The sequence below is a fragment of the Dermacentor andersoni genome, chromosome 3 (genome assembly GCF_023375885.2).
Source record: "Dermacentor andersoni chromosome 3, qqDerAnde1_hic_scaffold, whole genome shotgun sequence".
NCBI lineage: Eukaryota > Metazoa > Arthropoda > Arachnida > Ixodida > Ixodidae > Dermacentor > Dermacentor andersoni.
In genome coordinates, this window is record NC_092816.1 from 216,507,616 (window position 1) to 216,535,407 (window position 27,792).

At 47.9% G+C, this 27,792-nt stretch overlaps 1 protein-coding gene across 1 annotated transcript in view; it reads right to left on the bottom strand.

Moving 5' to 3' along the window:
- The window catches only part of LOC126536368 (cytochrome P450 3A9-like), a 357,446-nt gene that overhangs the window by 174,704 nt on the left and 154,950 nt on the right, over positions 1-27,792 (bottom strand). Inside the window, exons 8-9 of the mRNA XM_050183303.3 lie at positions 19,280-19,398; positions 9,465-9,549 (exon numbers count right to left, since the gene is read on the bottom strand). Of these exons, the coding sequence (XP_050039260.2) occupies positions 9,465-9,549; positions 19,280-19,398 (204 nt within the window). The remainder of the gene's footprint in view (positions 1-9,464; positions 9,550-19,279; positions 19,399-27,792) is intronic.

Consider the following 27,792-nt stretch of genomic DNA (forward strand, 5'->3'; position numbering starts at 1 on the left):
ACGTACTTCTGCTGCTTCTATGGGCGCGTCCAGGTGGTCGTTATCGGTGCCTGTGTATGCTGGAGCGGGTGTACTAGGTTGAGGTCCTATGTATCGGTCTATCAATTCTTGAAGAACTTGTGCGTCCGTGCCCGGATGGGTGTGAATAATTTTTTGCAAGTTGTGCTGTTGTGTGTTCTTGCTGTTAGCCGGATCGAGGAGGCAACGGAGGATATTCCACGTTTTGGGCAGGTTTGGTTGCCGCTCCATGCTGTCGCATGTGCTGTGCAAATTGTGACGAGTAAGTTGTTGTGCATAGTCTTCGATTTGAAGGGTGAGAGTACTAATACGTTTCCTGAGCGTTCGGTTGAGCTTGTTGTGTTTGTATCTGCGTTGCAGACTGGCGAGGGCTTCCCACATTTGCAGTAACTTGCTATCTGCCTCCTGCAGATTGGCTTCCTCAGGCACCAATTGAAGATCAAGTGAGCATCCCGCCGCGCTCCAGCATTCTTATTTCCGTCGGCACCGGAACACCCGCTGCCGTAGAGGGCGTCATCTAGGGCGACCAGCATCTACTACTCGACCGTGAAATTTGCGTCGCAAGAGGCATCCCTCGACTCCATGGAGGGAAAGCGGAAGTGATGGAAACCAACTTTAGCCAAGAGTTCAAGCACATCAGCAAGGGCACGACAATCGCGTACATCGATGAAATTCTGGAAAGGAGCAATGCATTTGTCCTCTGATTCTGCCGCATCTACCCCGCCGACCATAGTCCCCGAACAAAACTTCGACGTAAATCCAAGTCTCAACATGAGCAAGCAGCAACAGCTCAGAAGTCTTCTCCGACGATACAAAGACTGCTATTCGACGTCATCTAGGATTCGACAAACACCAGTTGCGAAGCATCGCATCATAACCGAAGAGTGCGCTGGACCACTCCGCCAGAGCCCTTACCGAGTTTCGACGCGAGAACGTGAAGCTATTAAGCAACAAGTCGACGAAATGCTGCGCCACGACATCATCCATCCGTCGAAAAGCCCGTGGGGATCTCCTGTTGTCCTGATGAAGAAAAAGGACGGAACCCTACGTTTCTGCGTCGATTATCGTCGACTGAACAAGATCAGGAATAAGGACGTATACCACCTTCCGCGGATAGACGACGCATTGGGTCGGCTCTGCAACGCTAAATGCTTCTCGTCGATGGACGTCAGGTCTGGCTACTGGCAAATAGAACTCGACGAGAGAGATCGCGAAAAGACCGCCTTCATCACGCCAGACGGCCTCTACGAGTTCAAGGTCCTGCCATTCGGATTGTGCTCGGCGCCTGCAACGTTTCAGCGCGTCATGGACACGGCGTTAGCAGGATTGAAGTGGCAGACGTGTCTTGTTTACTTGGATGACGTCGTTGTCTTCGCCGAAATTTTCGACGACCACCTTAGGCGGCTTGCGACAGTATTAGAGGCCATCAAATCATCAGGGCTCACTCTGAAGCCGGAAAAGTGCCGCTTCGCTAACGATGAGCTTCTGTTCCTAGGCCACATCATCAGCAAATCCGGAGTATGCCCCGACCCGCAGAAAACAGCTGCCATCGCAAAGTTCCCACAGCTGACCGACAACAATGCAGTGCGTAGATTCCTTGGCATGTCTGCCTACTACAGGCGCTTTGTCAAGGACTTTTCACGCATCGCTGAGCCGCTAACGCATCTAACCAAATCTGATGTCGAGTTCAAGTGGCAAACGCCGCAGGCCGACGCATTTCAAGAACTAAAACGACGCATGCAGTCGCCGCCGGTATTTGCAGATTTCCACGAAGACGCCGATACCGAAATCCACACTGACGCCAGTAGCCTAGGTCTCGGTGCCGTCCTAGTCCAGAAGAAAGACAGCCATGAACGGGTCATATCTTAAGCAAGCCAGTCGCTGTCAAAAGCGGAAGGCAATTACTCTATGACTGAAAAGAAACGCGTCGCCATCATTTGGGCAACAGCAAAATTGCGCCCTTACATATATGGCAGGCCATTCAAAGTCGTCAGCGACCACCACGCGTTGTGTTGGCTAGCTAACTTAAAGGACCCTTCAGGACGGCTGGCGCGGTGGAGCCTGACTAAAAAAATACGACATCACTGTAACCTACAAGTCCGGACGAAAACACTCAGATGCCGATTGCCTATCACGCGCCCCCATTGACCCGCCGCCGCAAGATGACGAGGATGACGACGCCTTCCTTGGAATAATAAGCGCGGAAGACTTCGCTGAACAGCAACGAGCAGACCCGCAGCTAAAAGGTCTCGTTGAATATTTGGAAGGGCGCACCAACGTTGTCCCTAGGCATTTAAGCGCGGACTGTCTTCGTTCACGCTTCACAACAACCTACGCGTGAAGAACTTCTCAACAGTCCGCGCCAACTACCTTCTTGTTTTTCCGTCGGCGCGGCGTCCAGAAGTACTGCACGCCCTACATGACGATACGACCGCTGGGCACCTCGGTTTCTCCCGGGCGCTATCGAGGATTCAGGAAAGGTACTACTGGCCGCGCCTAACCGCCGATGTCGCCCGTTACGTCAAGACATGCCGAGACTGTCAGCGACGCAAGACACCACCGACAAGGCCAGCGGGATTACTACAGCAAATCAAGCCTCCTCACCGACCTTTTCAGCAGATCGGGATGGACTTGTTGGGAACATTTCCGACATCAGGTTCCGGAAATAAGTGGATCGTCGTGGCGACGGACTACCTCACCCGCTTCGCTGAAACTAAAGCTCTACCGAAAGGCAGCGCAGCCAATGTGGCGAAATTTTTCGTCGAGAACATCCTGCTGCGACATGGTGCTCCAGAAGTCCTCATCACCGACAGAGGAACGGCTTTTACAGCAGAGCTCACCCAAGCCATTCTGCAATACAGACAGACAAGCCACAGGGAGACAACTGCCTGCCACCCGCAGACGAATAGTCTCACGGAGCGCCTAAACAAGACCATCGCCGACATGCTAGCAATGTACGTAGACGTCGAGCACAAGACGTGGAACGCGGTCCTGCCGTGCGTAACCTTTGCTTACAACACGGTGGTGCAAGAAACAACACACATCCCGTCGTTCAAGTTGGTTTCTGGCAGGAACCCGACGACGACGCTCGACGCCATGCTGCCACACGTCACTGGCGAAGAGAATGTTGACGTCGCTAGCTATCTCCAGCGCGCCGAAGAAGGCCGACAGCTCGCCCGCCTACGGATCAAGAACCAGCAGCGTACCGACAGCCGACACTACAACCTCCGACGACACTTCGTCGAGTACCAGCCCGGTGACCGTGTTTGGGTTTGGACCGCGATACGCCGACGAGGACTCAGTGAGAAACTACTTCGACGCTATTTCGGACCCTACAAGGTCATTCGACTTATTGGCCCACTGGACTATGAGGTCGTGCCAGACGGCATTTCGCATTCACAGAGGCGCCGCGCACGACCTGAAGTGGTCCACGTGGTGCGTCTTAAACCCTTTTTCGGATGCTGACGAACTTTCTCGATGTTATTTTCTTTGCTACGAGTGCTTTTTATTACTTTCGTTTGTTTACAGCATCGGGTCGATGCTTTTTAAGAGGGGCGTATTGACACGTGTACTTGTCTTTATCGGGGGACACGTTTCGCCGCCTAACAAATGTAATCGCACAGCGCGGAACGCGCCTGCATGTATCCGAAGTTCCTGGAAAGTTATCGATGCTTCTATCCGCTGTCTGTTGTCGCCGAACCTTATGTTATCTGATTTCATCGCGTGACGCGTATGGTGTAGAACGTTGTGGGAGACACGCGGGTCGAAGCGATTAGTGTAGAACGTTCGACGACTGCTGTATAAAAGCCGACGCGCTCGACCCGCTGATCAGATTTTCGACGATCGCCGACCGTGTTCGCCGCTATCGTTGTGCTATAAGTGTAACCTGTTTCGTGGGCACAGGTTCGCCCAATAAAAGTTAGTTTTGTCGTTCACAGTATTGCTACTGTTTTATTCAACGTCACCACCTCGTGACACGGGTCGATGTACTAAGGCTTATCAGTACTAAGATTTTCATTCGGTATGCCACATTGACTGCATGTATAAAAAGTTGACCGTAAGTTTTTTGGCACTAGTTAAGGCCCGAGAATATTAAAGCAAGGAAGTACTGCGACTAATTATTTTTAGCGCTTTCCAGTCCCATATGACTTATGACAAAGAATCCTCGGGTCACACTTTTCGTTTCATTATGGCGAACTAAGCACTCTGCAGAAGAGAGCGCTAAGATTTAAGACATTTCACCTAGAAATGCTCCACGTCCTCTACACACTCCTCTAGCATGCACTAACATTCCGTTTTCGTCATCCTACCTACAATGGCTGTAACGTAGCAAAAGGCAGGCGAATTGCAAAAATTTTAATTAGTCAAAAACCAATAAAATGTACGGCTGTCGAGTGACGTCCTTTGCTGGCTCAAAAGTCAGGATTAACCACGCCAGGAATTTTACAGCTACTTTAACAAATCACATAATACCACCATATTCGTTGTGGTAATAACATTATGCGTCCGTGTACACAATATATAACCTATCCGCTGATTCATTAAATAATATATATGTTTGGGAATATGTATTATATCTTGTGTGCAGCGGGGGCGTAGAGCGAGTGCAGCGGTGGCGTAGAGGTAGAGTGTCCGCCTGGCGTGCAAGAGAACCGTGGTTCACATCCCCGTTCCGCGCAATTTTCCACCGGATTACAAAAAATCCGCGTGTTGACAAAATTGCATAAACAGGCCTGGAGTGCGGCCAGATCCCGGTGAACAGAAACGGTAACGCACTCCCTCACCAGAGCAGGATTGGCCACCCTGGTGAAGTACTTGACCATAACCTCCTATAGTAATACAATAATCAAGTCCCGACCCTCAGTCTCCAGTGGCTGCGAAGAAACTGACCACGGCGGCGGTCAGAACTGTGGCGTAGCAGAGGGTGTTAAGAATACCTTGGTCCCAACAGGCCGCCATTGGAATCTGAACCTGGCAAGGTTTAACGTTAGAACGTTATCTAGCAAGGCAAGTGTAGCAGTGTTATTGGAGGAATTAGAGGGCAGTAAATGGGATATAATAGGGCTCAGTGACGTTAGGAGGACAAAGGAACCATGTACAGTGATAAAAGCAGGCACGTCCTGTGCTACCATGGCTTTGCGGAGAGACGAGAACTAGGAGTCGGATTCCTGAATAATAAGGAAATAGCTGGTAACATACAGGAATTCTATAGCATTAACGAGAGGGTGGCAGGTCTTTTTGTGAAACTGAATAAGAGGTACAAATTGAAGGACGTACAGGTCTACGCCCCTACATCCAGTCATGATGACCAGGAAGTCGAAATCTTCTATGAATACGTGGAATCGGCGATGGGTAAAGTCAAAACAAAACACACTATACTGATGAGCGACTTCAATGACAGGGTAGGCAAGAAGCAGGCTGGAGACAAGTCAGTGCGGCCATATGGCATAGGCTCTAGGAATAGCTGGGGAGAGTTATTAGTAGAGCTTGCAGAACAGAATAATACGCCCATAATGCATACCTTCTACCGCAAGCGAGATGGCCGAAAGTGGACGTGGAGGAGCCTGAATGGTGAGACTAGAATTGAAATAGACTTTATACTCTGCGCTAATATACAAGATGTGGACGTGCTCGGCAAGGTGCGCTGCAGTGACCATAGGATAGTAAGAATTCGAATTAGCCTAGACTTGAGGAGGGAACGAACGAAACTGGTACATAAGAAGCCGATCAATGAATTAGCTGTAAAAGGGAAAATAGAGGAATTCCGGATCAAGCTTCAGAACAGGTATTCGGCTTTAACTCAGGAAGAGCACCTTAGTGTTGAAGCAATGAACGACAATCTTATGGGCATCATTAAGGAGTGTGCAATAGAAGTAGGTGGTAACTCCGTTAGCCAGGATACCAGTAAGCCATCGCAGGAGCCTAAAGATCTGATCAAGAAACGCCAATGTATGAAAGCCTCTAACCCTACAACTAGAATAGAACTGCCAAAACTTTTCAAGTTAATCAACAAGCGTAAGACAGCTGACATAAGGAAGTATAATATGGATAGAATTGAGCATGCTCTCAGGAACGGAGGAAGGCTAAAAGCAGTGAAGAAGGAACAAGGAATAGGCAAGAATCAGATGTATGCGTTAAGAGACAAAGCCGGCAATGTCATTAGAAATATGGAAGAGATACTTGAAGTGGCTGGGGAGTTCTATAAAGGTTTATACAGTACCAGTGTCACCCACGACGATAAGCGAACGGAGAATACTCTAGAGGAATTTGAAATCCCACAAGTAACGCCGGAAGAAGTAAAGCAAGCCTTGGGAGCTATGCAAAGGGGAAAGGCAGCTGGGGAGGATCAGGTAACAGCAGATTTGTTGAAGGACGGTGGGCAGATTGTTCTATAAAAACTGGCCACCCTGTATACGCAACGCCACATGACCTCAAGCTTACCGGAATCTTGGAAGAACACTACATAATCCTAATCCATAAGAAAGGGGACGCCAAAGACTTCAAAAATTATATACCCATCAGCTTACTCTCTGTTGCCTACGAAGTCCGAAAATCGAAAATAGAATCAGCAACACCTGAGACTTCTGTCAACCAAAGGACCAGGCAGGATTCAGTAACGGCTGCTCAGCAATAGACCATCTTCACACTATCAATCAGGTGATCGGGAAATGTGCGGAATATAACCAACCCTTACATATAACTTTCATTGATTACGGGAAAGCGTTTGATTCAGTCGAAACCGCAACAGTCTTGAAGGCGTTACGGGATCAGTGTAGACGAGTCGTGTGTAAAAATACTGAAAGATATCTATAGCGGCTCCACAGCCACCGTAGTCCTCCATAAAGAAAGCAACAAAATCCCAATAAAAAAAGACGTCATGCGGGGAGATACGATCTCTCCAATGCTATTCAGAGCGTGTTTACAGGAGGTATTCAGAGACCTGCATGGGAAGAGTTCGGGATAAGATTTAATGGAGAATGCCTTAGCAACATGCGATTCGCTGATGATATTGCCTTGCTTGGTAACTCAGGCGACCAATTCCAATGCATGCTCACTTACCTGGAGAGGCACAACAGAAGGGTAAGTCTAAAAATTAATCTGCAGAAAACCAAAGTAATGTTTAACAGTCTCGGATGAGAACAACACTTTATGATAGGTAGCGAGGCACTGAAAGTGGTAAGGGAATACATCTACTGAGGGCAGGTAGTGACCGCGGATCCGGATCGTGAGACTGAAATAATCAGAAGAATAAGAATGGGCTGTGGTGCGTTTGGCAGGCATTCTCAGAGCACGAACAGCAGGTTGCCATTATCCCTCAGAAGAAAAGTGTATAACAGCTGTGTGTTACCAGTAGCGATAAATGAGCAGATTGGATGACGGATGCTGCCGCCGTTTGGTATGACGTCACACCACGTTCCTCGTCGTTGCGCTCGCCTCAGCTCGCTTCGCCAGCTGCGTCGCATGCCTGATAGCATGTCGAATGATTGAAAACGAGAGGTCGCATGCGCCGCAACCACAGTTGAGGCGGCAGTATGGACGGCGACAATTCTGATAAGCAGGAGGAGGCCTGGAATCGACATCGGAACGAGATGAAGAGGAAACAAATCTCCCAGAAAAGAGCCGAACAGCGCGTCGAACGACTGGCTAAACACCGCAACATAGCTAGACGACCAGACTAACCTCGACTTGCAATCGAGATTAACCAAGGCTAACCATGCTATGCCTTAGCTTTCGCTACGTATATCCTGGCATAGCCGAGCTAAGCCACTGCCAATTTTTTTTTTCCGAAACGTTTTTGTGATGTGTGTTCCTTTCGCTAGCCTATCGCTTTCGCCTGTTTTATAATATTTTGTGCAATATATGCATTACTAGCCCAATTGGCTAAGGTGCAAGACGCGTGATTACAATCTTGTTGTACCGCATATCTTTGCCAATAAATATATACATCTCATTTCATCCTCCGCGTCAAGCAGTGAAAGTGTACTTCCATCATTGCGTTTGACTGTCATTTAACATCATTACCTATAAGCTGTGCCCTCGAACTTGCTGTAAAAGCAGGCGAGATCGCCACATACGGCATGAGAAAGTCATCCTCAAGGGCTCGAGAGGTGTTCTTTACGCCACACCGTTCTTGCGGTGTATAATGGCCGAACCGAGCGTTGTGTGAACGACTGCCAAAGGGAGCGTGCGCAAAAGGTAAGCAATAAAAGGGCACACACATAGTTGCGCATGTTAGTGCGTGTTGTTGTGAGGCTCTTTTTTCACGGACTACCATTTTGCACAGAAGCGATAACGCTTCTTCTAGACTTGCGTTGGAAGCTTTTTTATCAAAATGAACAAAGATCGTTGGATAAGTGAGCCGTCGATCGCATTAACCGCCTTTGACCCAAACGTGTGCTACATGCGATATTTGGGCACTGTTATTGTGCGCGTACATGTCAAGCTGATGTATATGTGAAAACCTTCCGCTTAACAAATTGTTAAGAGTGAAGCGTTTCTCTTTATTTTTATTCCCGTGTCAGTTGTCTTTTCGTATGCCCTAATGTTCCTTGTCACCAATGCAAGACCATATAACGTAACAGTTTATAATTTTACGAAGCTTTAGCGCCTGTCATAGCTTGTTATTTCAAAAGTGTAATTCATTAGATGTAATAAGTTATTGAAAACTGTAGCTGAATGGCAGCAAGCGTTGGCGTGTATATAAGGTAATAATTAAATTGCTAAATTACTAAGAATCTTATTTGAACAGAAGTAATTATGCAGATGTGCACTGTTACGTACAATTCCGTTGCAGACCAACCAGGTTGTAAGCATGTTCCTTATGTTACATTTATTTTGCAGTGTGCCTCTTGAATTCCTTGTGGGTACTTTTTCCTTTTAAATTATGTGGTTTTACGCGCCAAAACCACGATCTTATTGTGAGGCACGCCGTAGTGTGGGGCTCCGAAATAATTTGGACCACTTTGTGTTCCTTTGACGTGCACCTAAATCTAAGCACACGGGTGTTTTCGCATTTTGCCGCCATCAAAATGCGGCCGCTGCGGCCGGGATTTGACCCCGCGACCTCATGCTTAGCAGCCGAACACATTTTCTTCTCTTGTGTTAAGGTTTCCTTAACCTGCAAGTATGAGCCAACTGGCCTAGCGAAACGCTCTCTATTGTAGGAATGCGAACACAGCCTAGGAAAATGATCTTGCACAGCTTTTAGCCGCATCATATGCATGAGCTACTTATCGGTAGCAAGTATTCGCGTTTGAAACTGCTTTGATTCAACGGAGAAATTCTTGCCATTTCAATATGTTGTACAACATGGCATAAACAATTACCGCTTGCGAGTTTCACCGGCCAACGTGCATGTTGATATTGTCTCTTATTTTTCCTCTTGACGTGAATTACAAGTTGAGCATGCCCTCCTCCTCTGGCGGTTGGGAGCCGCGCGTACTTACCACGTTTTCCGGTGTCCTTCTGCGGGGACCCTTCTTCGTTTTGGCACTCCGCATTCATCAAAAGGCGCACAAAGTCCAGCTTGTCCTGCGGGCGCAACATTTAAGAATTGCTCAATGAGATTATTCATCGTTATTAGCAGCAGCTCTTCAATTCGATTGCAGCGAGAGTTCGGGTAATATGCGAACGGTCATGCAATCTGGGAGAAGTGTTTTGATACAGTGGGCCTTGTCTTATACATCAAATCCCGACATAAAGAGGTGGTGCTATCTTCTGTCTAGGAAACACCTCGCACTCTTGACCATACTTTCTTTTCGACTGAGATATAGCTGGAAGGAAGACAGTGAGAAATACTGTTGTGGAATCCTATAGAAATAATAGTTATGAAATGTTAGAGCACCAGCCGATGCTGGATTACGGCCAATGCATTTTTACCGCTTAGAACATATTTTGTGCATTCAACTCGGGGACCGTTTTCACTTGCAGATAAAACATTAATGCTTCTGAGCTGTAAATAATTTCGTAGCAAAGGACTACACCCGTGATAAGGAACCCGCAGTTTTGCACATCTTCCGCCATTGCCATCACGACGTTACCGCAGATCTCAAAGACAAGATTGGTAATATATGAACAGATGTGACAGAAACATAATATCGTATTTCTTCTAGGATAATCTGGTGTGCTCTGCTTGACGTTTCTAGGTAAACAAATTAATGCTTACACAGAAAGGACACACATGTAACAAAGCGCTAGCTACTCATTTAGATAATGTAAACGCAGACAAATGAATGACCAAGTTTTTTTTTTTTTTACATATGCACTACAAGGCTCCAAGACGAAGAGACGAGGAGTTCCACGAAGCCAAGGCGTTCACCAAGGAGCAGCGTAATAGACGCACAGAGGGGATTGAGAAGTATATATGGCTGCAGCTGCCGGCGATGTCAAACGTTACGAATGGTAGTGGGAGAGATTTACGGCACATGAAGACGCCGGACGGTGTGAAGAGGACCATCGCATCAGTGATGGCATCGCAAGAGACGGGTACGAGGGCGAAGGAGCCAGGCGGAATATGTGTGTCATCGCGCACGGTAAGTTTAGAAGGGCGATCACGATCTTCGTGCAATGGTGTGCCGCACAGAGGGGGAAATTCAACTTCGGCGCGTGGGCAGTCGATCACGGCTTCATGACGCGATAAGAAGTCCCATTCGAAGATGATGTCATGACAGCAAGCGGCAAGAACAATACACTCGACGATATAAACAATGCCGTGAATAAGCGCACGTACCGTACAGGCTGCGTGCGGAGTGAGGTGCTGCGCGCTTTCCGTACGAAGCGACAGTCCAGAAAGCGGCGTGGTCACCTTGCGCAGTGAACGGCACAGTTTGGCGGCTATCACAGAAACGGCTGCGCCGGTATCCACAAGAGCGAATGCAGGAACAACTTCTACACAAATTTCGACTACGTTACCAGGACAGGCGCGAAGGCTTAGACAGTTCGAATGGGGCGCAGTTCTTGCCTCTTGAACTGCGACGTTCAGTTTTCCTGGTCAGGTGGTGCGGGTCGCCGACGCATTGGGGAGACCGAGCGTCGGCGAGGGGATGGCTTGGGACGCAACCGAAATTCTGGGAGGTCAGCACGACCATGCGGTTGGGGGGAAAGAGCGGCGTATTGGCGAAAGGGCTGGCTGCCGTTGGACAGGCCGCCATTGGAATATGAACCTGGCAACGTTTAACGCTAGAACGTTATCTAGTGAGGCGAGTCTAGCAGTGCTATTGGAGGCATTAGAGGGCAGTAAATGGGATATAATAGGGCTCAGTGAAGTTAGGAGGCCAACAAAAGCATATACAGTGCTAAAAAGCGGGCACGTCCTGTTCTACCGGGGCTTAGCGGAGAGACGAGAACTAGGAGTCGGATTCCTGATTAATAAGAGCATAGCTGGTAACATACAGGAATTCTATACCATTAACGAGAGGGTGGCATGTCTTGTTGTGAAACTTAATAAGAGGTACAAAATGAAGGTTATACAGGTCTACGCCCCTACATCCAGTAATGATGACCAGGAAGTCGAAAGCTTCTATGAAGACGTGGAAGCGGCGATGGGTAAAGTCAAAACAAAATACAGTATACTGATGGGCGACTTCAATGCCAAGGTAGGCAAGAAGCAGGCTGGAGACAAGGCAGTGGGAGATTATGGCATAGGCACTAGGAATAGCAGGGGAGAGTTATTAGTAGAGTTTGTGGAACAGAATAATATGCGGATAATGAATACCTTCTTCCGCAAGCGGGATAGCCGAAAGTGGACGTGGAGGAGCCCAAACGGCGAGACTAGAAATGAAATAGACTTCATACTCTGTGCTAACCCTGGCATCATACAAGATGTGGACGTGCTCAGCAAGGTGCACTGCAGTGACCATAGGATGGTAAGAACTCGAATTAGCCTAGACCTGAGGAGGGAACGGAAGCAGCTGGTACATAAGAAGTCGATCAATGAGTTAGCGGTAAGAGGGAAAATAGAGGAATTCCAAATCAAGCTGCAGAACAGGTATTCGGCTTTGACTCAGGAAGAGGACCTTAGTGTTCAAGCAATGAACGACAATCTTGTGGGCATCATTAAGGAGTGTGTAATAGAAGTCGGTGGTAACTCCGTTAGACAGGATACCAGTAAGCTATCGCAGGAGACGACAGATCTGATCAACAAACGCCAATTTATGAAAGCCTCTAACCCTACAGCTAGGATAGAACTGGCAGAACTTTCCAAGTTAATCAACAAGCGTAAGACAGCTGACATAAGGAAGTATAATATGGATAGAATTGAACATGCTCTCAGGAGCGGAGGAACGCTAAAAGCAGTGAAGAAGAAACTAGGAATTGGCAAGAATCAGATGTATGCGTTAAGAGACAAAGCCGGCAATATCATTACTAATATGGATGAGATAGTTCAAGTGGCTGAGGAGTTCTATAGAGATATACACAGTGCCAGTGGCACCCACGACGATAATGGAAGAGAGAATAGTGTAGAGGAATTCGAAATCCCACAGGTAACACCGGACGAAGTAAAGGAAGCCTTGGGAGCTATGCAAAGGGGGAAGGCAGCTGGGGAGGATCAGGTAACAGCAGATTTGTTGAAGGATGGTGGGCAGATTGTTCTAGAGAAACTGGCCACCCTGTATACGCAACGCCTCAGGACTTCGAGCGTACCGGAATCTTGGAAAAACGCTAATATAATCCTAATCCATAAGAAAGGGGACGCCAAAGACTTGAAAAATTATAGACCGATCAGCTTACTGTCTGTTGCCTACAACCTATTTACTAAGGTAATTGCAGATAGAATCAGGAACACCTTCGACTTCCGTCAACCAAAGGGCAAGGCAGGATTCCGCAAAGGCTACTCAACAATAGGCCATATTCACACTATCAATCAGGTGATAGAAAAATGTGCGGAATATAACCAACCTTTATATATAGCTTTCATTGATTACGAGAAAGCGTTTGATTTTGTCGAAACCTCAGCAGTCATGGAGGCATTGCGGAATCAGGGTGTAGACGAGCCGTATGTAAAAATACTGAAAGATATCTGTAGCGGCTCCACAGCCACCGTAGTCCTCCATAAAGAAAGCAACAAAATCCCAATAAAGAAAGGAAGTATAATATGGATAGAATTGAACATGCTCTCAGGAGCGGAGGAAGGCTAAAAGCAGTGAAGAAGAAACACGATCTCTCCGATGCTATTCACAGCGTGTTTACAGGAGGTATTCAGAGACCTGGATTGGGAAGAATTGGGGACAAGAGTTAATGGAGAATACCTTAGTAACTTGCGATTCGCTGATGATATTGCCTTGCCTAGTAACTCAGGGGACAAATGGCAATGCATGCTCACTGACCTGGAGAGGCAAAGCCGAGGGGTGGGTCTAAAAATTAATCTGCAGAAAACTAAAGTAATATTTAACAGTCTCGGAAGGGAACAGCAGTTTACAATAGGTAGTGAGGCACTGGAAGTGGTAAGGGAATACATCTACATAGGACAGGTAGTGACTGCGGATTCGGATCATGAGACTGAAATAATCAGAAGGATAACAATGGGCTGGGGTGCGTTTGGCAGGTATTCTCAGATCATGAACAGCAGGTTGCCATTATCCCTCAAGAGAAAAGTTTATAACAGCTGTGTCTTTCCAGTACTCATGTACGGGGCAGAAACCTGGAGGATTACGAAAAGAGTTCTACTTAAATTGAGGACGACGCAATGAGCTATGGAAAGAAGAATGATAGGTGTAACGTTAAGGCATATGAAAAGAGCAAATTGGGTGAGGGAACAAACGCGAGTTAATGATATCTTAGTTGAAATCAAGAAAAAGAAATGGGCATGGGCAGGACACGTAATGAGGAGGGAAGATAACCGATGGTCATTAAGAGTTACGGAATGGATTCCAAGGGAAGGTAAGCGTAGCAGAGGGCGGCAGAAAGTTAGGTGGGCGGATGAGATTAAGAAGTTTGCAGGGACAACATGGTCACAATTAGTACATGACCGGGGTAGTTGGAGAAGTATGGGAGAGGCCTTTGCCCTGCAGTGGGCATAACCAGGCTGATGCTGATGGCTGCCGCACTGGAAGGGTCTATAGGCGTCGGCGAACGCTTCAGGGCGACGGTGGCAATATCGGGCGACGTGTCCAAGAGCCCAGCAAGAATAACAGATGGCACGATTGTCAGGCGTCCTCCAAGGCGTCCTCCAAGGGTCCCGCTCGCGGTGCGGTCCACGATGCAGCATGGACTTCCGGTGGCACCGGTTGGGACTGGGTCAAGAAAGACTCCGGCGGAGGCCTGCGTACAGCCTGCGCGTACGTAAGAGGCGCGGCCACAGACAGAACTGGCTGCGCATTGGCAGAGGCGTGGTGACAGGCTGCACTGCCAGTGCTGAGTTGAGATTCGCGGCTGCAGGCGGCTGATGGTGTGCGGAAGGAACAACTTGAGCGACGGAAATGAGGGTGCGGAGCGTGTTTGGAAGTAGGGAGGTGGTCTCCTGAGTAAAGGGGACTAAAGAAAGTTCGCGGGCCAATTCCACACGCGCGAAGTCCTTGACCCGCTGAAAGAATGAGGATGCTGTCAAGGCTCGCCAACGAGTCGTCGCTTCCCGGAGCATGCCGAGTCGAAGCGCGTTGCTTCCTTAACTCATAACTTTCGCATAGGCTGACGACTTCCAGAACACTGCGTGGATTACTAGCTAGGAGCATCTGGAATGCGCCGTCATCGATGCCTTTCAGTATATGGTGAATTCGCTCAGCATCGGGCACGGCGGCGTTGACTCGTTTACAAAGGTCCACGACGTCTTCACTGTATATATATATAGCTCGGGAAGGTTTCTACGGTCTGCTGTGCTCGAGCGCGCAAGCACTGTTCGGCGCGCAGCTTGCGAACAGCGGGTCGGCCGAACACTTCCGTAAAGGTTGTCTTGAAGATTGACCATGTGGGTACGTCACTTTCGTGGTTGTGAAACCAGAGCTGGGCAACACCGGCCAGATAAAAGGTGACGTGGGTTAACTCGGCTGGATCATCCCACTTGTGCGCGCTCACCCGTTCATATGACGCAAACCAGACTTCTACATCTTCGTCGTCTGCAACGCTGAAGATCTTGGGGTCCCGTTGTCATGGAACCCCGGTGGAGATGATGGACTGTGGCATCGGCGCCGTTTGGGATGAGCTGTCGGTCATGGCGGGCGGTAGCGTTCTTGATCGCAGCTGCAAGGTTTCAAGCGATGGAGCTTGAGTTCCAGCACTTCCACCAATTGAGAAGAGGTTTATTTGTGGCTCCTTATGCAAAGGTACAGCGACCGAGAACTGCAAGACATCACGAAGCACTGCCCAAAAAGACGCCAGCAATCAACAGCGCGAGCCGAGCTGAGCCGCGCGTTGGCGATGCGGCTGTGCCGCGGGACGCGTCTTCTTCACAATAACAAATTCAGTTTATTCATAAATCAACAAGCTGGCCTGTGCACGTCTGTTTGCACATCTCTCAACATAGAACCTAACATTTTTCGTTCCATCGCTGATTGCGCCGTCGTTAACTAGTTCTCCAGCGTCTTTGTTAACCTGACATTTTTTTCTGCATTTGGCACCCGTAGAATAAAACGATTGTACACTTCTCGTTTCAAAAAAAAATTAAATTATGGGGTTTTCCGTGGCAAAACCTCTTTCTGATTATGAGGCACGCGTAGTGGAGGACTCCTGAAATTTCGACCGCCTGGGATTCTTTAACGTGCACCTAAACCTAAGTACACGGGTGTTTCCGCATTTAGCTCCCATCAAAATGCGGCCGCCGTGGCCGGTATTCGACCGAACGACGTCGTGCTCAGCAGAGTTTTCTTTTCAATGACAGTGGTAAGTTCCTAGTAAAAATTTGGCAATGCCTGTCGTACGCACCGAAATACATTTTTATTGCAAACTTGTTTACTATGATCAGGGTCTTCTGTAACATCTAGACAAACATACTCTTGCGAATACTCCAAGGGCTGACTGGCGATTGCGAATTTTTTTTCCCTTACTAGGCGCTTAGAAAAACTCATTGGCTCGAATTGCGGTCTATTTCAAAATACAGCTCTAATGAAAGGCCAACAAAACAAATTTTGCGCCTCACTAGGTGCATTTGAAAGCAGCCAACAAGGTCGACCAAAATGGGTAACGAAGCTTGAGACGAAAAGCGGCACAGAACCAATTGTCAACATCGTCAACAAGAGCGGCTATATGAGCAGCGACAGAAGTGCGGCTATCTGAGAAGTCGACAAAGTATGAGGAAGAAAAACGACTTTTTATATAAAACGAGACACGGTTTCATTTCTTTCAAAGAAGATAATGTTCCTAATGGAGGTTACATACTTTTGTCGAGGAGTGAAACCACAACATGATTTCGTGATTACCAATAAATGCCTTCGTTGCTGCGCGCGCTAAGAACACGCCGCTGTCAACTGCAGTACAGTTTGGCTCTAGAAAACTTCTAGAGCTACTGGCAACGCACCTTACTGGAAACTCCAGTAAGGCGCGCTCGTAATTTTCATCTGCTAATACACGTCCCCCTCACATCTCTTGATGCTTTAATTGTCAACGCTTGTCAGAAGCCTGGTGATGGGGTGTTTGTTAGGTCTGTTTCATGGTTATCAACATGTTCAATCAAAAGCAGTGAATTGCAACTGCCAGATTATTGGTTACCGTGGCTGTTTTCGTCATGTGCGTTTGACGTCTGACGACGCACAAGCATTCAATATCAATAATGTTCCTTGTTCTCAAATAATGCTTTGTTCTGAACATGATTGGGACACCCGTAAGGCTCACGATTTATTGTATCACTTATTACGCTTGTAAGGACCCATCGAATCAAACTGCGGGGCATCTGAAGATGCAGCTCTAATGTAATGCCAACAAAACAAATTTCGCTCCTTTAATAACAAAAATGACGTCACTTATGTTTTTAACATATAGAGTGTCAGTTTACTTTATTTTTCTTGTTGCTCCTCCGGAAGAGGATGGCGTCACTCAAATGGCACCAATGCCCATAAATTGCCGATGAACCGACATGTATTGAACGTATGCACTTCTAAGAAAGCTTCTCTAACAGGTAAATTTATCTTCCAGCACACCCGAAGCCGCAACCTATCTGAGCTCGCGTAGTGTTTGTGCCGGCCGCTGATGACCTGCTGCGCTCAGTTGCCGCCCGCAGAGCAACCGCTGGGCTAGCACGCTCCCTTCTCCCTCTTTAACTGGAGCTTCCCACCCCCATTTTCTTCATTCTTTCGTGCACAAGTCTAGCTGAACGGTTAGGCAGCCTGCATCGAGCCCGAATGATTCTTGACTCACGGTCTTACGATTTCCTTCACGCCTTCAGCATACAGCGCCGCGGGGAACGATATGATCGTATCGCACTTGGACTTTATACGCAGCATCACGGCGATGGTGACGACGGTAGCAAAAATTCTCCTGTGGTGGCCCTATTATTGTTACCACAAGAAAAATTTGGTCTCGAGATGTTCTATTTTTGATAACACGCAAAATAAACATGCCTTTTCTGGTAAGTGTTTTCGAAAATGGCTCCAATGATTAGAAGGTCAGACTCTTCATGCAGGATAAGCGTGAACACTGAAAAGTGCATGATACTTTTCACACAAAACTCGACAAAGGTAATCGGCGATGTAAAGCAGCGCTCACCCAGCGCAGTCATCATATTTTCCATGAACGTGATGGAATTACACCATGATCCACATCACCATGAATAGCTTCCAACACCTAAGAGCGCAGTGATGACGTTGATGCCATTAGGATATACACTGTTTCATCCGCATTATGAGGAGGAAGCTGTGGGCTTGATACACAGCGTCAAATGTTTCCCTTTACTGGACCATTCAGGGAGAACATAATCTAGCCCTATAATAGCTTGCACAAGGCTGTTGGCGGCGTCCAGGTCACCATTTTGTCGGAAGCGGTGCGAAGAGGTAGCCGACGTGGTTACTGTGTATTTCGGCCGGACAGCCATGGTACCGCGGCATCCCGCCAGTGGCCGATGCCATGGCCGCTCAGGTCGAGCACCACAGCGCGTTCTATTTCTCGCGCTCTATACAAGGTAAATATACCTGGTAGCGAAGCTTCCATAGGAGCCCATACGTTCAAAACAGGGCGGTTCATCGATAGTTCATGAGGCTTAGAGCCATCTGTTTGTGGAGGGAACCCTTCCGGCGTAAGCAAAAATAATGTGACGCCATATCCCTCAAAAACAGAAGTGACGTCATTTTGTTTTCGAAGGTGCGAAATTTGTTTTGTTGGCCTGCCTTCACAGCTATATATTCAAATGTCCCACCATTCGACTTGATGGACGTTTTAAGCTTTCGGCACGGATAGCGATGGATGAAAAGGCCAGCCATATGGTTGTTGAAATCGCACCCCTGCACAGAACATACTTTCTTTGGAGGCCGACGAAAGGTTTAGGTGTAGAGTGCTCATCGGATGCCAAGCCCGTCGGTCAGCGCAGTCGCACGAAAGTAACTAAACTATTGTCTGACGGTCATAACTCACTACTTTTGACTGAACAGATTAAGAAGCGATGAAGCTACCCGCGTCACCAAATTCAGACATACTTCGATAAGCAAAAAAGCACGTGTGAGGTGAACAGGTGAACAAAAACAACAAGTGAACTTTACGAGCGTGCCTTTCTGCACATGTCAAGATCTGCATTGCATTGCGAGTGACAGCGGCGTCAACTCCCCCTGTAACGATGGGCGCTGAAAAGAAATGTATTTATTATTAATAATAAAATTAAATAAACTTGTATTTTCTTAAATCGTCACAAGTAAGTAAAATTGACTGGGAATTTTATTTTCGTTTAATTATTCTAACTGTGTCTAGCTTGAATTAAAAAACGCTTTTTTCTTTCCCAACGTTTGTTCCTTCCAAACATAATCGCACTTCAATCGCTGCTCCCATAACCACCCTTGCTCATGTCGGTGACAATTCGTACTGAACCGCTTTTCGCCCGAAGCTTCGCGACCTATTTGGATCGACTTTGCTCTATACCCGTGAGCCATTTTCCTTCACCAGCTCAAGAGGTGATAGTTCGTGCCCCTACAAGATCTTTCGCGTAATCTGTGATACAGCCTCTCCGAAACACAGCAATTTAGGCAGGCAATATGACCTACCTGTATATCATTTTAGAGCTTGGAGACAAATGCGGGGTTGAATCATTTTTTTCGCTGCTCTTAGTCAGAAGCATGACCATGCCATTTCATGTGACACTGTTCTAATGTTAGCGCCTAAACCGTTGCGTCAATGTGGTGGCCCCACTTACGTTCTTGTCGTTAGTGGCCCTTCGCCGTAGAAGGTCCGTCATGACACCACTGAAGTACTCGACGGCGTCCGGGCAGAATATGCGTAATCCGGCCAATGCACTGAGGCGAGGAAACTGGACTGCATGGAGACGTATGTGTGTCTGTCAGTACCGCGAGAAAGACAGAAGAATGCAACAAACACATTCAGATGTTTGCCGTAGTTAAGCTCTTTCTTTTACTCCTTTACCCAAGAGCCTCCTAGGCTTCATTATCACCTGTATTAAGGGTTTCTCAAAAGAAAGTTGTTTTCAGCTGCTGAAAAGTTCACGTCGCCTGATGTGACCATTTACAGTGCACTCACAGAGTAGCATAATCGCCTGGAAGCGCTTACCATTGTAAGTATACGTGGTGACTCGCCAGAAGGTGTTGAAGCGTTTGGAGTGACGCGCAGGTAATATAGGGCCTTGAATCGTCGTTTTGGGTAGGGTCGAACCAGGAAGGGAGTTTGCCTACTCTTCAGAAGCTTTCTTGAATTATGGAGGGAGGGGCTTGCACCCTACAGCTCCGTAGACAACTTCTAACCAAAAGAGCTGCAATCGCCTAGTAATGGTTTATGACGCAACGTACGTAAATATTGGTCTTAACATGAGAGCCAAAGAAAACGAGCTCGCAAGTCTACTGGCACCGGGGGCGCATACGCATATACACGTAAGGCGTGTTACCTTCCGCGTGCTTTCTGTGCTGCATTGCTTTGAATCCACAGAAATATGGCTTGAAATTGCCATGACTCTGTCAAGTGTGAGCCATGTGAGTGGAGGGTGCCCCTAAGTGGGCCTGATCTTTCCCTATTTAGTTTGTGGTTCTCTTCTCCATCGCAGTGCTAACACCTAGCTATGAACAGCACCTTGGATCTGTCTTCTAGCTTGTCCTAGTTCTTTACTAACGTATGCGCTGCCTTGTCCTGACGTGCAGCACACACGTTTTTTCCTTCTCAGCAGCATTGTGTGAATACCGAGCTGCGCCACCAGCTGACTCGCCGAAAGGTGGCTTCTTCGCACGCTATTGTTGATTGACAGTGCTCTCTTCGCTCGAATTGTGAGTATTAACAGCGGGCAAATGATCGCTACCTGAGCGCTGAGTCTACCTCATCCACCTCAAGGTTCCCGAGGTCCCCTAATTAGCCTCGATTCTTCGTTATGCCGATAGTCAATAGGCATTACGTTTAGGCTGCGCTGATTACCGTGCTTGGTTCCTACTGGCGGACTCACACCATTCTTTTATTATGGTATTTCGTTCTGCTGGTAGGTCAAGAATTTTTTCGTATCGAGAAAATTCCATGCAAATCCACTGTGTAAATTTGATCCAAGTTTGCTGCTAATGTATTTGACGTACTCAAGACTAAAGAATGGGCTGTCAGCCATGCTTCAGCCACATCTTTTTATCACATAAACCCTCGGTGATAACAAAAAAACGTTCGGCTACCTCCTGACTCAGCTATCTGATACTTAATTTGATTTGTTGCCGCTTTCTACTATACGGACTCAAATATACAAAGTAGAAAGTCTTAATAATAACAGCGCTGCTAAACGGACTGACCATATCAACGGTATGGAAAGCATATTCCGCAGATTTGTCTTAGTTTTAGAGGCTGAACGATGCGCGAACATGACGAAATTACGAGATATCATATTCGCCGTAATAAGTACATGGCCAGTAATAATAAATGTCCCATAAAGCGTGCCTACAGGCTGGACGCTTTTTAACAGTGGAACCAAAGGATAATGTCAACAAAATAAGAAAAGCAATTTCTTTTCAAGCATCAAACTGAATAAGATGCATCCCAGCCATGAATACATGCCAACTGCCGCCACTTTCTGTATTTTTCTCAAGAATGTCTGTTTGTTTTTAAGGTTTTTTCAGTGTCTTATTCAAATTTTGAAAACGGCATTACCTTAGTATCGGTGAGTGCATTGACTCTGTGGGAACCTCGAGCGATGTTGTGGCACGTGAGACAAGGCTCCTCCTAAGGTAAGTTCAAGCTTTGGGGGGCCACTCACCACTTGACATTCAAGAAGAATTGACCGCGTCCCGATTGCCCAGTCGTGAAGATGAATTCTTGAATACTGGGTGTTTTTGTGACTACATCTAGCAAAGCTTAACCTGTGGCAGATAGTACAATTCTAATTCTTGAGCTGCACGATAGAAAAATGCGGGCATAATTTGCGCGAAAATTTGAAACGTTTAATTGACTTGAAAATAAATTTGTTGCTTCAGTTACCTAATTACCTTACAAGACATACTGCAGTTTAACAATTGTAGTCGGTCAGACTACAACGCTAAGAACTAACAACGGTGTCATGCAGTTGAAAATAATTGTATGGATAACACCAGTGTAAAAATTTGCGCCATCAAACTGCCGGTAAAACTGAACTGCCCTCTGGCCTAATTTTTTAACGAAACTGCTTTATGCAATAGAAACTACATGTACCTAGACTGTCAATGCATTTCTTTACGTGACGTTAAACTTTACAAAACATTAGGATGTCCCAAGGTTGGATGTGCCTGCTCCGGTTAGAATACTTGTCAGGCTAATGACCAAATCTTCTAGAATCACTTCATAAGGGGGCCGCGAGCTCCACTTCATCAAATTTTGCACGTCTCGCGAGCGCATCATCAAATTACTGATGCTCAGTTCGCATTAGCATGCCTTAAGTCATAAGTTATTGCCCTTATGGCTATTCCATACCATTTTAAACCCTAAGCCCGTTCCCAAAAGTGATTTATTCTTTCTCTGACCCTACATTTTACATCAGATCGATCATCAATTGAAGCTGGGACTACCACTGTGCCACACCACAACTCTTAAATTGCCTCATTCGTACCACGGACTGCCGACTACTGGAACCACTATGCCGCCTTCTGCCATCTGTGACGCCGCTAAGTTCAAGAAAAAATTGTCATATGTACTCATCATTTCCCTGTAATGCCCTCGGGCCTTGAGAATGTGTAAATAAATAAATAAATAAATAAATAAATAAATGATGGGAATGTCATATGAAATGTTTGAGTACCTGATCTGCTAGAACGGTCTTGTTTGAAGCATCGCAAGTCATAGCTAAACATAAGGAAAGACAAGTTGCAATCTAACGTAAGATAGCACTGTCCTAGAATAACTTTGAACTTTAAACTGTGTTCAACTGCAATTAAAATTATTTCCGCATGTTTTCTTTTGATTCAATGTGACTGGTTGATGTAAGCGAAACAAGCGACTCACAAGGGAATGGGGTGCACATGAGTGTTTGGTGCTTTTCTTGTGCGGTTACATGAAATGGTCATAAGAAGTCAACAAAGAACTCCACCAAGAACAACATAAAGGAAATATTAATAATATACATGTATTTATTTTACCATCACGTCGTACATGATGATGCAGAGCGACTGAAGTAAAAGCTGTCTTTAAACAGAGTGACATAGCAACGACCCACCTTTTGGCAGCAGCTCACAAAGCGCAATAAAACAAGACACACAGAAAAGAGACGCCACTCATGGCGATCACACTGAACTAAAGAATATTATATGAACCTCAGAAAGGTGGTTCACCCAAGGGCCTGATTTTTTATTTGTCGTAATATAAGAATCCAACAAGCACTGACAGCAAGCACAACACAGGGAAAATTAGTTGTGCTTATTAAATTAAATAAAGAAACGATAAATTAATATAAATGAAAATGGATGAAAAAACAACATGCCGCAGGTGGGGAACGATCTCACAACCTTCGCATTACGCGTGCGATGCTCTACCAACTGAGCTACTGCAGCGTCCATCCCCATTCATTTTGGTGCCGCAGGCGTCACCAGAACGTGATCATTTTTGGCTAAAGGCAGCCCGTCCATAAATCTACACATGCTACCTGAAGGCATCAATATTGTGCGATTCGAGAGCCTCATTATGTAATAAATGAAAAGGGGGTCATCAGGGGGGTCAGATATTTTATTAGTCATATCATAAAAGCCAGCAAGCACTGACACTACGGAAAACAAAGGGGAAATTACTTGTGCTTAATAAATGAAATAAAGAAACGATAAATTATTGGAAATAAAAGTGGATGAAAGAGCAACTTGCCCCAGGTGGGGAACGATCCTACAACTTTCGCATTACGCGTTGCCTTCATAAAAAAAAACGCATAAAGTTCTCGTGACGCCTGCGGCAGCAAGGATGTTCCACATCCGCCGTCAAGGTTTGTGAGTGGTGGCGCAAAAAAAAAAAGTTCTCGTGACGCCTGCGGCAGAAAGGATGTTCCACATCCGCCGCCAAGGTTTCTGAGCGGTGGCTCTGGCTAACACTTCCAGGGTTTTACTAGGCAACATAAATACCCTGTAATGATGTTTAATTGAAGGCGAGAAACAGCAGACAGGCAGCAGCCTAGCCGAAGCGAACAACCCGAGCGCTCTCGCAAATCACAGCACAGGTCGTCGTCGTCGTCTCTGAGCTGCTATACGAAACACGGGGCGCGTCGGCTTCATTACATTGGTTCCGGGTGTGAAACGGAGTCATCCTGGCCACTCGGGGAGCACAGAGGATGAGGGGATCGAAATAAAGCTTCAGCCGGCTAACATTCACTGTCTCGCGACCTCGACAACGAAGGTCTGGCGATGGTGTGACGGGCTTAATGATATAGTTCACAGGAGAGAAGGCGTCGATGATCCGGTACGGACCATGGTACTGCGCAAGTAGCTTAGAAGAAAGGCCAGGCGTATGAGGCGGTATCCATAGCCAAACAAGGGAACCAGCAGGGCACGTGGGCGTGGCAAGATGACTGTCGCGTGTTGTCTTCTGACGCCCCTGACCCTCGCTGGTCAACGAACGAGCCAGCTGGCGGCAATTTTCAGCGTATCGGGCGACTTCTGAAATAGTCGTGCACTCGGAAGCGCTAGGTCGGTAGGGCAGGATAGTAGCCAAAGGACACGAAGGCTGACGCCCATACAAGAGAAAAAAAGGTGAAAAACCGGTGGTCGCTTGTGTCGCGGTATTATAAGCGAAAGTAACGAACGGGAGTACGGTGTCCCAATTCGTGTGGTCGGACGAAACGTGCATCCTCAACATGTCGCCCAGTGTTCGGTTGAAGCGCTCCGTGAGGCCGTTCGTTTGAGAGTGATACGCGGTCGACTTCCGGTGAATGATCCGGCACTCGCGAAGGAGGGATTGTATCGCTTCTGACAAAAAGACACGACCCCTATCGCTGAGTAGTTCTCTAGGTGCACCGTGGCGAAGGACGAAGTTGCGAAGAATGAACATCGCAACATCGCGTGCGGTCGCGGCGTGGTGAGCCGCGGTCTCGGCGTAGCGCGTCAGGTGATCGACGCCAACAATAACCCAGCGGTTTCCACATCCACTGGATGGGAGCCGGCCATAGAGGTCGATGCCTATGCGGTCGAACGGTCAAGCAGGGCACGGTAGCGGCTGTAGTGGGCCAGTAGGGCGCAGTGAGGGAGTTTTGCTTTGCTGGCAGGCGGTGCATGATCGAATGTACTGCTGCACAAACCGATACATTCCCCTCCAGTAATATCGTTGACGCAGCCTTGTGAATCTTTTTAGGACGCCGGCGTGGGCGCTTTGAGGGTCAGCATGGAAGTACGCGCACATATCGGAGCGCATGTGACGAGGAATAGCCAGAAGCCATTTCCGACCGTCAGGCATATAGTTTAGGCGGTACGGGGTGTTGTCTTGCACGGCATAGTGGGCTGCTTGACGGCGTAACGGCCGCGTTGAAGGAACGACCGATGGAGCGGGAAGGTAGTCGAGCTGCAGGGCGAGCGATGGCTCCTTGCGTTGCTCGGAAGACATGTCAATAGCGGTCAGTAGTGAGGGGTCTGAGGTCGGAGAAGAAACGGAAGGAGAAGCCACATCACGTGTCATCGGCGAGCGGGAGAGCGTCTTAATGTTTTCGACCAGAGCGGCACACCACACTGATGTCGTATTCCTGTAGGCGAAGCGCCCAACGTCCGAAGCGGCCCGACGGGTCTTTCAAGGAGGAGAGCCAACAAAGGGCATGATGGTCAGTGATGATGCTGAAAGGACGGCCGTAGAGATAAGGACAAAACTTGGCCAATGCCCAAATGATGGCTAAGTATTCCTTCTCTGTAACGGAGTAATTCATCTCAGCTTTTATAAGGGTACGGCTGGCATAAGCCACAACGAATTCTTCATTCGTGGCTTTCCGTTGGGCCAAGACCGCACCAAGGCCGACACCACTGGCTTCGGTGTGAACCTCTGTCGGCGCAATTGGCTCGTAATGGCGAAGATTCGGCGGGGAAGTCAGCAACTCGCGTAACTTGTCAAAGGCTTCATCGCATGCTGATGACCACGCCGAAATGCCTTTGCTTGCGGTAAGCAGCTTCGTCAAGGCTGCGATAAGAAAGGCGAAGTTCCGCACGAAGCGTAAAAAATAAGAGCACAGGCCTATGAAACTTCGCAGGGCCTTGATAGATGTGGGCTTCGCAAACTCTACGACTGCGCGAAGCTTGTTGGAATCAGGAAGGATGCCGTCTTTCGAGACAACGTGACCTAAAACAGCTAATTTTTGGGCAGCAGAACGGCAATTATTGAGGTTGAGCTGTAGGCCAGCTGAAGCGAGACAGGTCACGATGTCATGTAGACAGACGAGATGTGTCGGAAAATCCTGTGAGAAAACAACTATGTCATTCAGGTAACATAAACAAGTCTTCCACTTGTGTTCGCGAAGGATGGTATCACTCATGCGCTCGAAGGTAGCGGGAGCACTGCAGAGCCCGAAAGGCATAACGTTAAACTCATACAGGCCATCGGGAGTGATGAAAGCTGTCTTTGGGTGGTCAGCCTCAGCCATGGGAACCTGCCAATAGCCGGAGCGGAGATCTAAAGACGAGAAGTATTCGGCACCTTGCAGACAGTCAGAAGCATCGTCAACCCGAGGCAGTGGATAGACGCCTTTTCTTGTGATCCTGTTTAGGCGGCGATAGTCGATACAAAACCAAATGGTGCCATCTTTTTTCTGCACTAGAACGACAGGTGAGGACCAAGGGCTTTGAGAAGGCTGAATGACGCCGCGCTGCAGCATGTCGTTCACCTGTTCTGTGATAACTCGGCGCTCTTCTGCGGAAACGCGATACGCACGCTGTCGGAAGGGGACATGGGAACCGGTGTTGATAGTATGAGAGACACTTGCCGCGCGACCCAAGGATGGTTTGTTGCCGTCGAACGAAGAAGCGAAGTCGTTCAACAGAGCAAGAAGTTTAGTTCGATTAGACGGTGAAAGGTCTGCAGTGATGGCGTTGTCGAAAGCTGCTAAGGGCGGTGTTGAGGAGACGGAAGTTATGGCGTCCAGATGTAAACGGGTGGTGCCATCGTGAACGTCAAGGCCTTCAACACACGGGACAGCTTGCACAAATCCTAAGGTCTCACCATGCAGTATGGTCACTGGATACCGGTGCGGATTACAGATGGGTATCAAAGCGGATTCAGACCTAACCGTGAGTACGGCGAACGGGAGAAATAGGTCTTGCGGCGAGCAAGCATGTCAGAGGGCGTAAACGCCACAGTTTAGTCTGGCATGGCAGTTCACGACAAAGTCACAAGCACCGACGTCTCCGGATGTAGATCAGTATCGTCATCAACGAAGACCTTGTTAACACTGAGGTCGGCGCCGACCAATGGGGAGTCACATAGTGGCGAAAGGGCCACTTCCGCGCGAGAACAATCGATGATGGCAATATGACGTGACAGGAAGTTCCACCCGAGGATAAGATCATAAGAACAGGACGGCAACCCAAAAAACTCGATGATGTAGAAAACGCATTCGATAATTACATGGGCTGTGCATACAGCTGTTGGATGAATGCGTTGAGCGCTAACAGTGCAGAGCGCCATGCCAGATGGAGAGGTCTTGACTTTTTCAGCTTGCGACAAAGATTTTCATGAATGGCGGAAACGGCGGCCCCGGTATCGATAAGCGCTTGGGCGGATGCTCCCTCAACATAGACGTCAATGACATTCTGTGGTGAAAATTGAGGCCTTAGAAAGTTCGATGAGCTTGCAGTTCTTGCCTTCGGAACTGCGCTAGTCAGTTTCCCTCGGCAGTGGACGGCCGACGACGCATAGGTGACAGCGACCGTCGACGTGGTGACGGAGAACGGCAACTGTCTGAACGGCGGTCGCGATCGAAGGGTCTCAGCAGCGAGTCAGAGGCCTCTTGGCAGCGTACGTTGGCGGGATGTTGTGGCGAGGAGGGAAACTGGTCAAAGGCATCACGGTGCGAGGACATGTTACGATGACAAAAGCGCGCAACGTGACCAGCGATGCCACAGGCGAAGCAAATAGACCTGTTGTCTGACGTGTGCCACATGTAGGCTCGACGAAGAGGCTGTAGTGACTGTCGTGGAATGGGAGCAGGGGGAACTCGGTGCGTAGGAGGTGGGACGCAATATGACGGCGGCGGTGGCCGTGCGACAGCGGCAGCATAGTTGAGCGGCGGAGGAGTGACCCGCGACGGGTAGT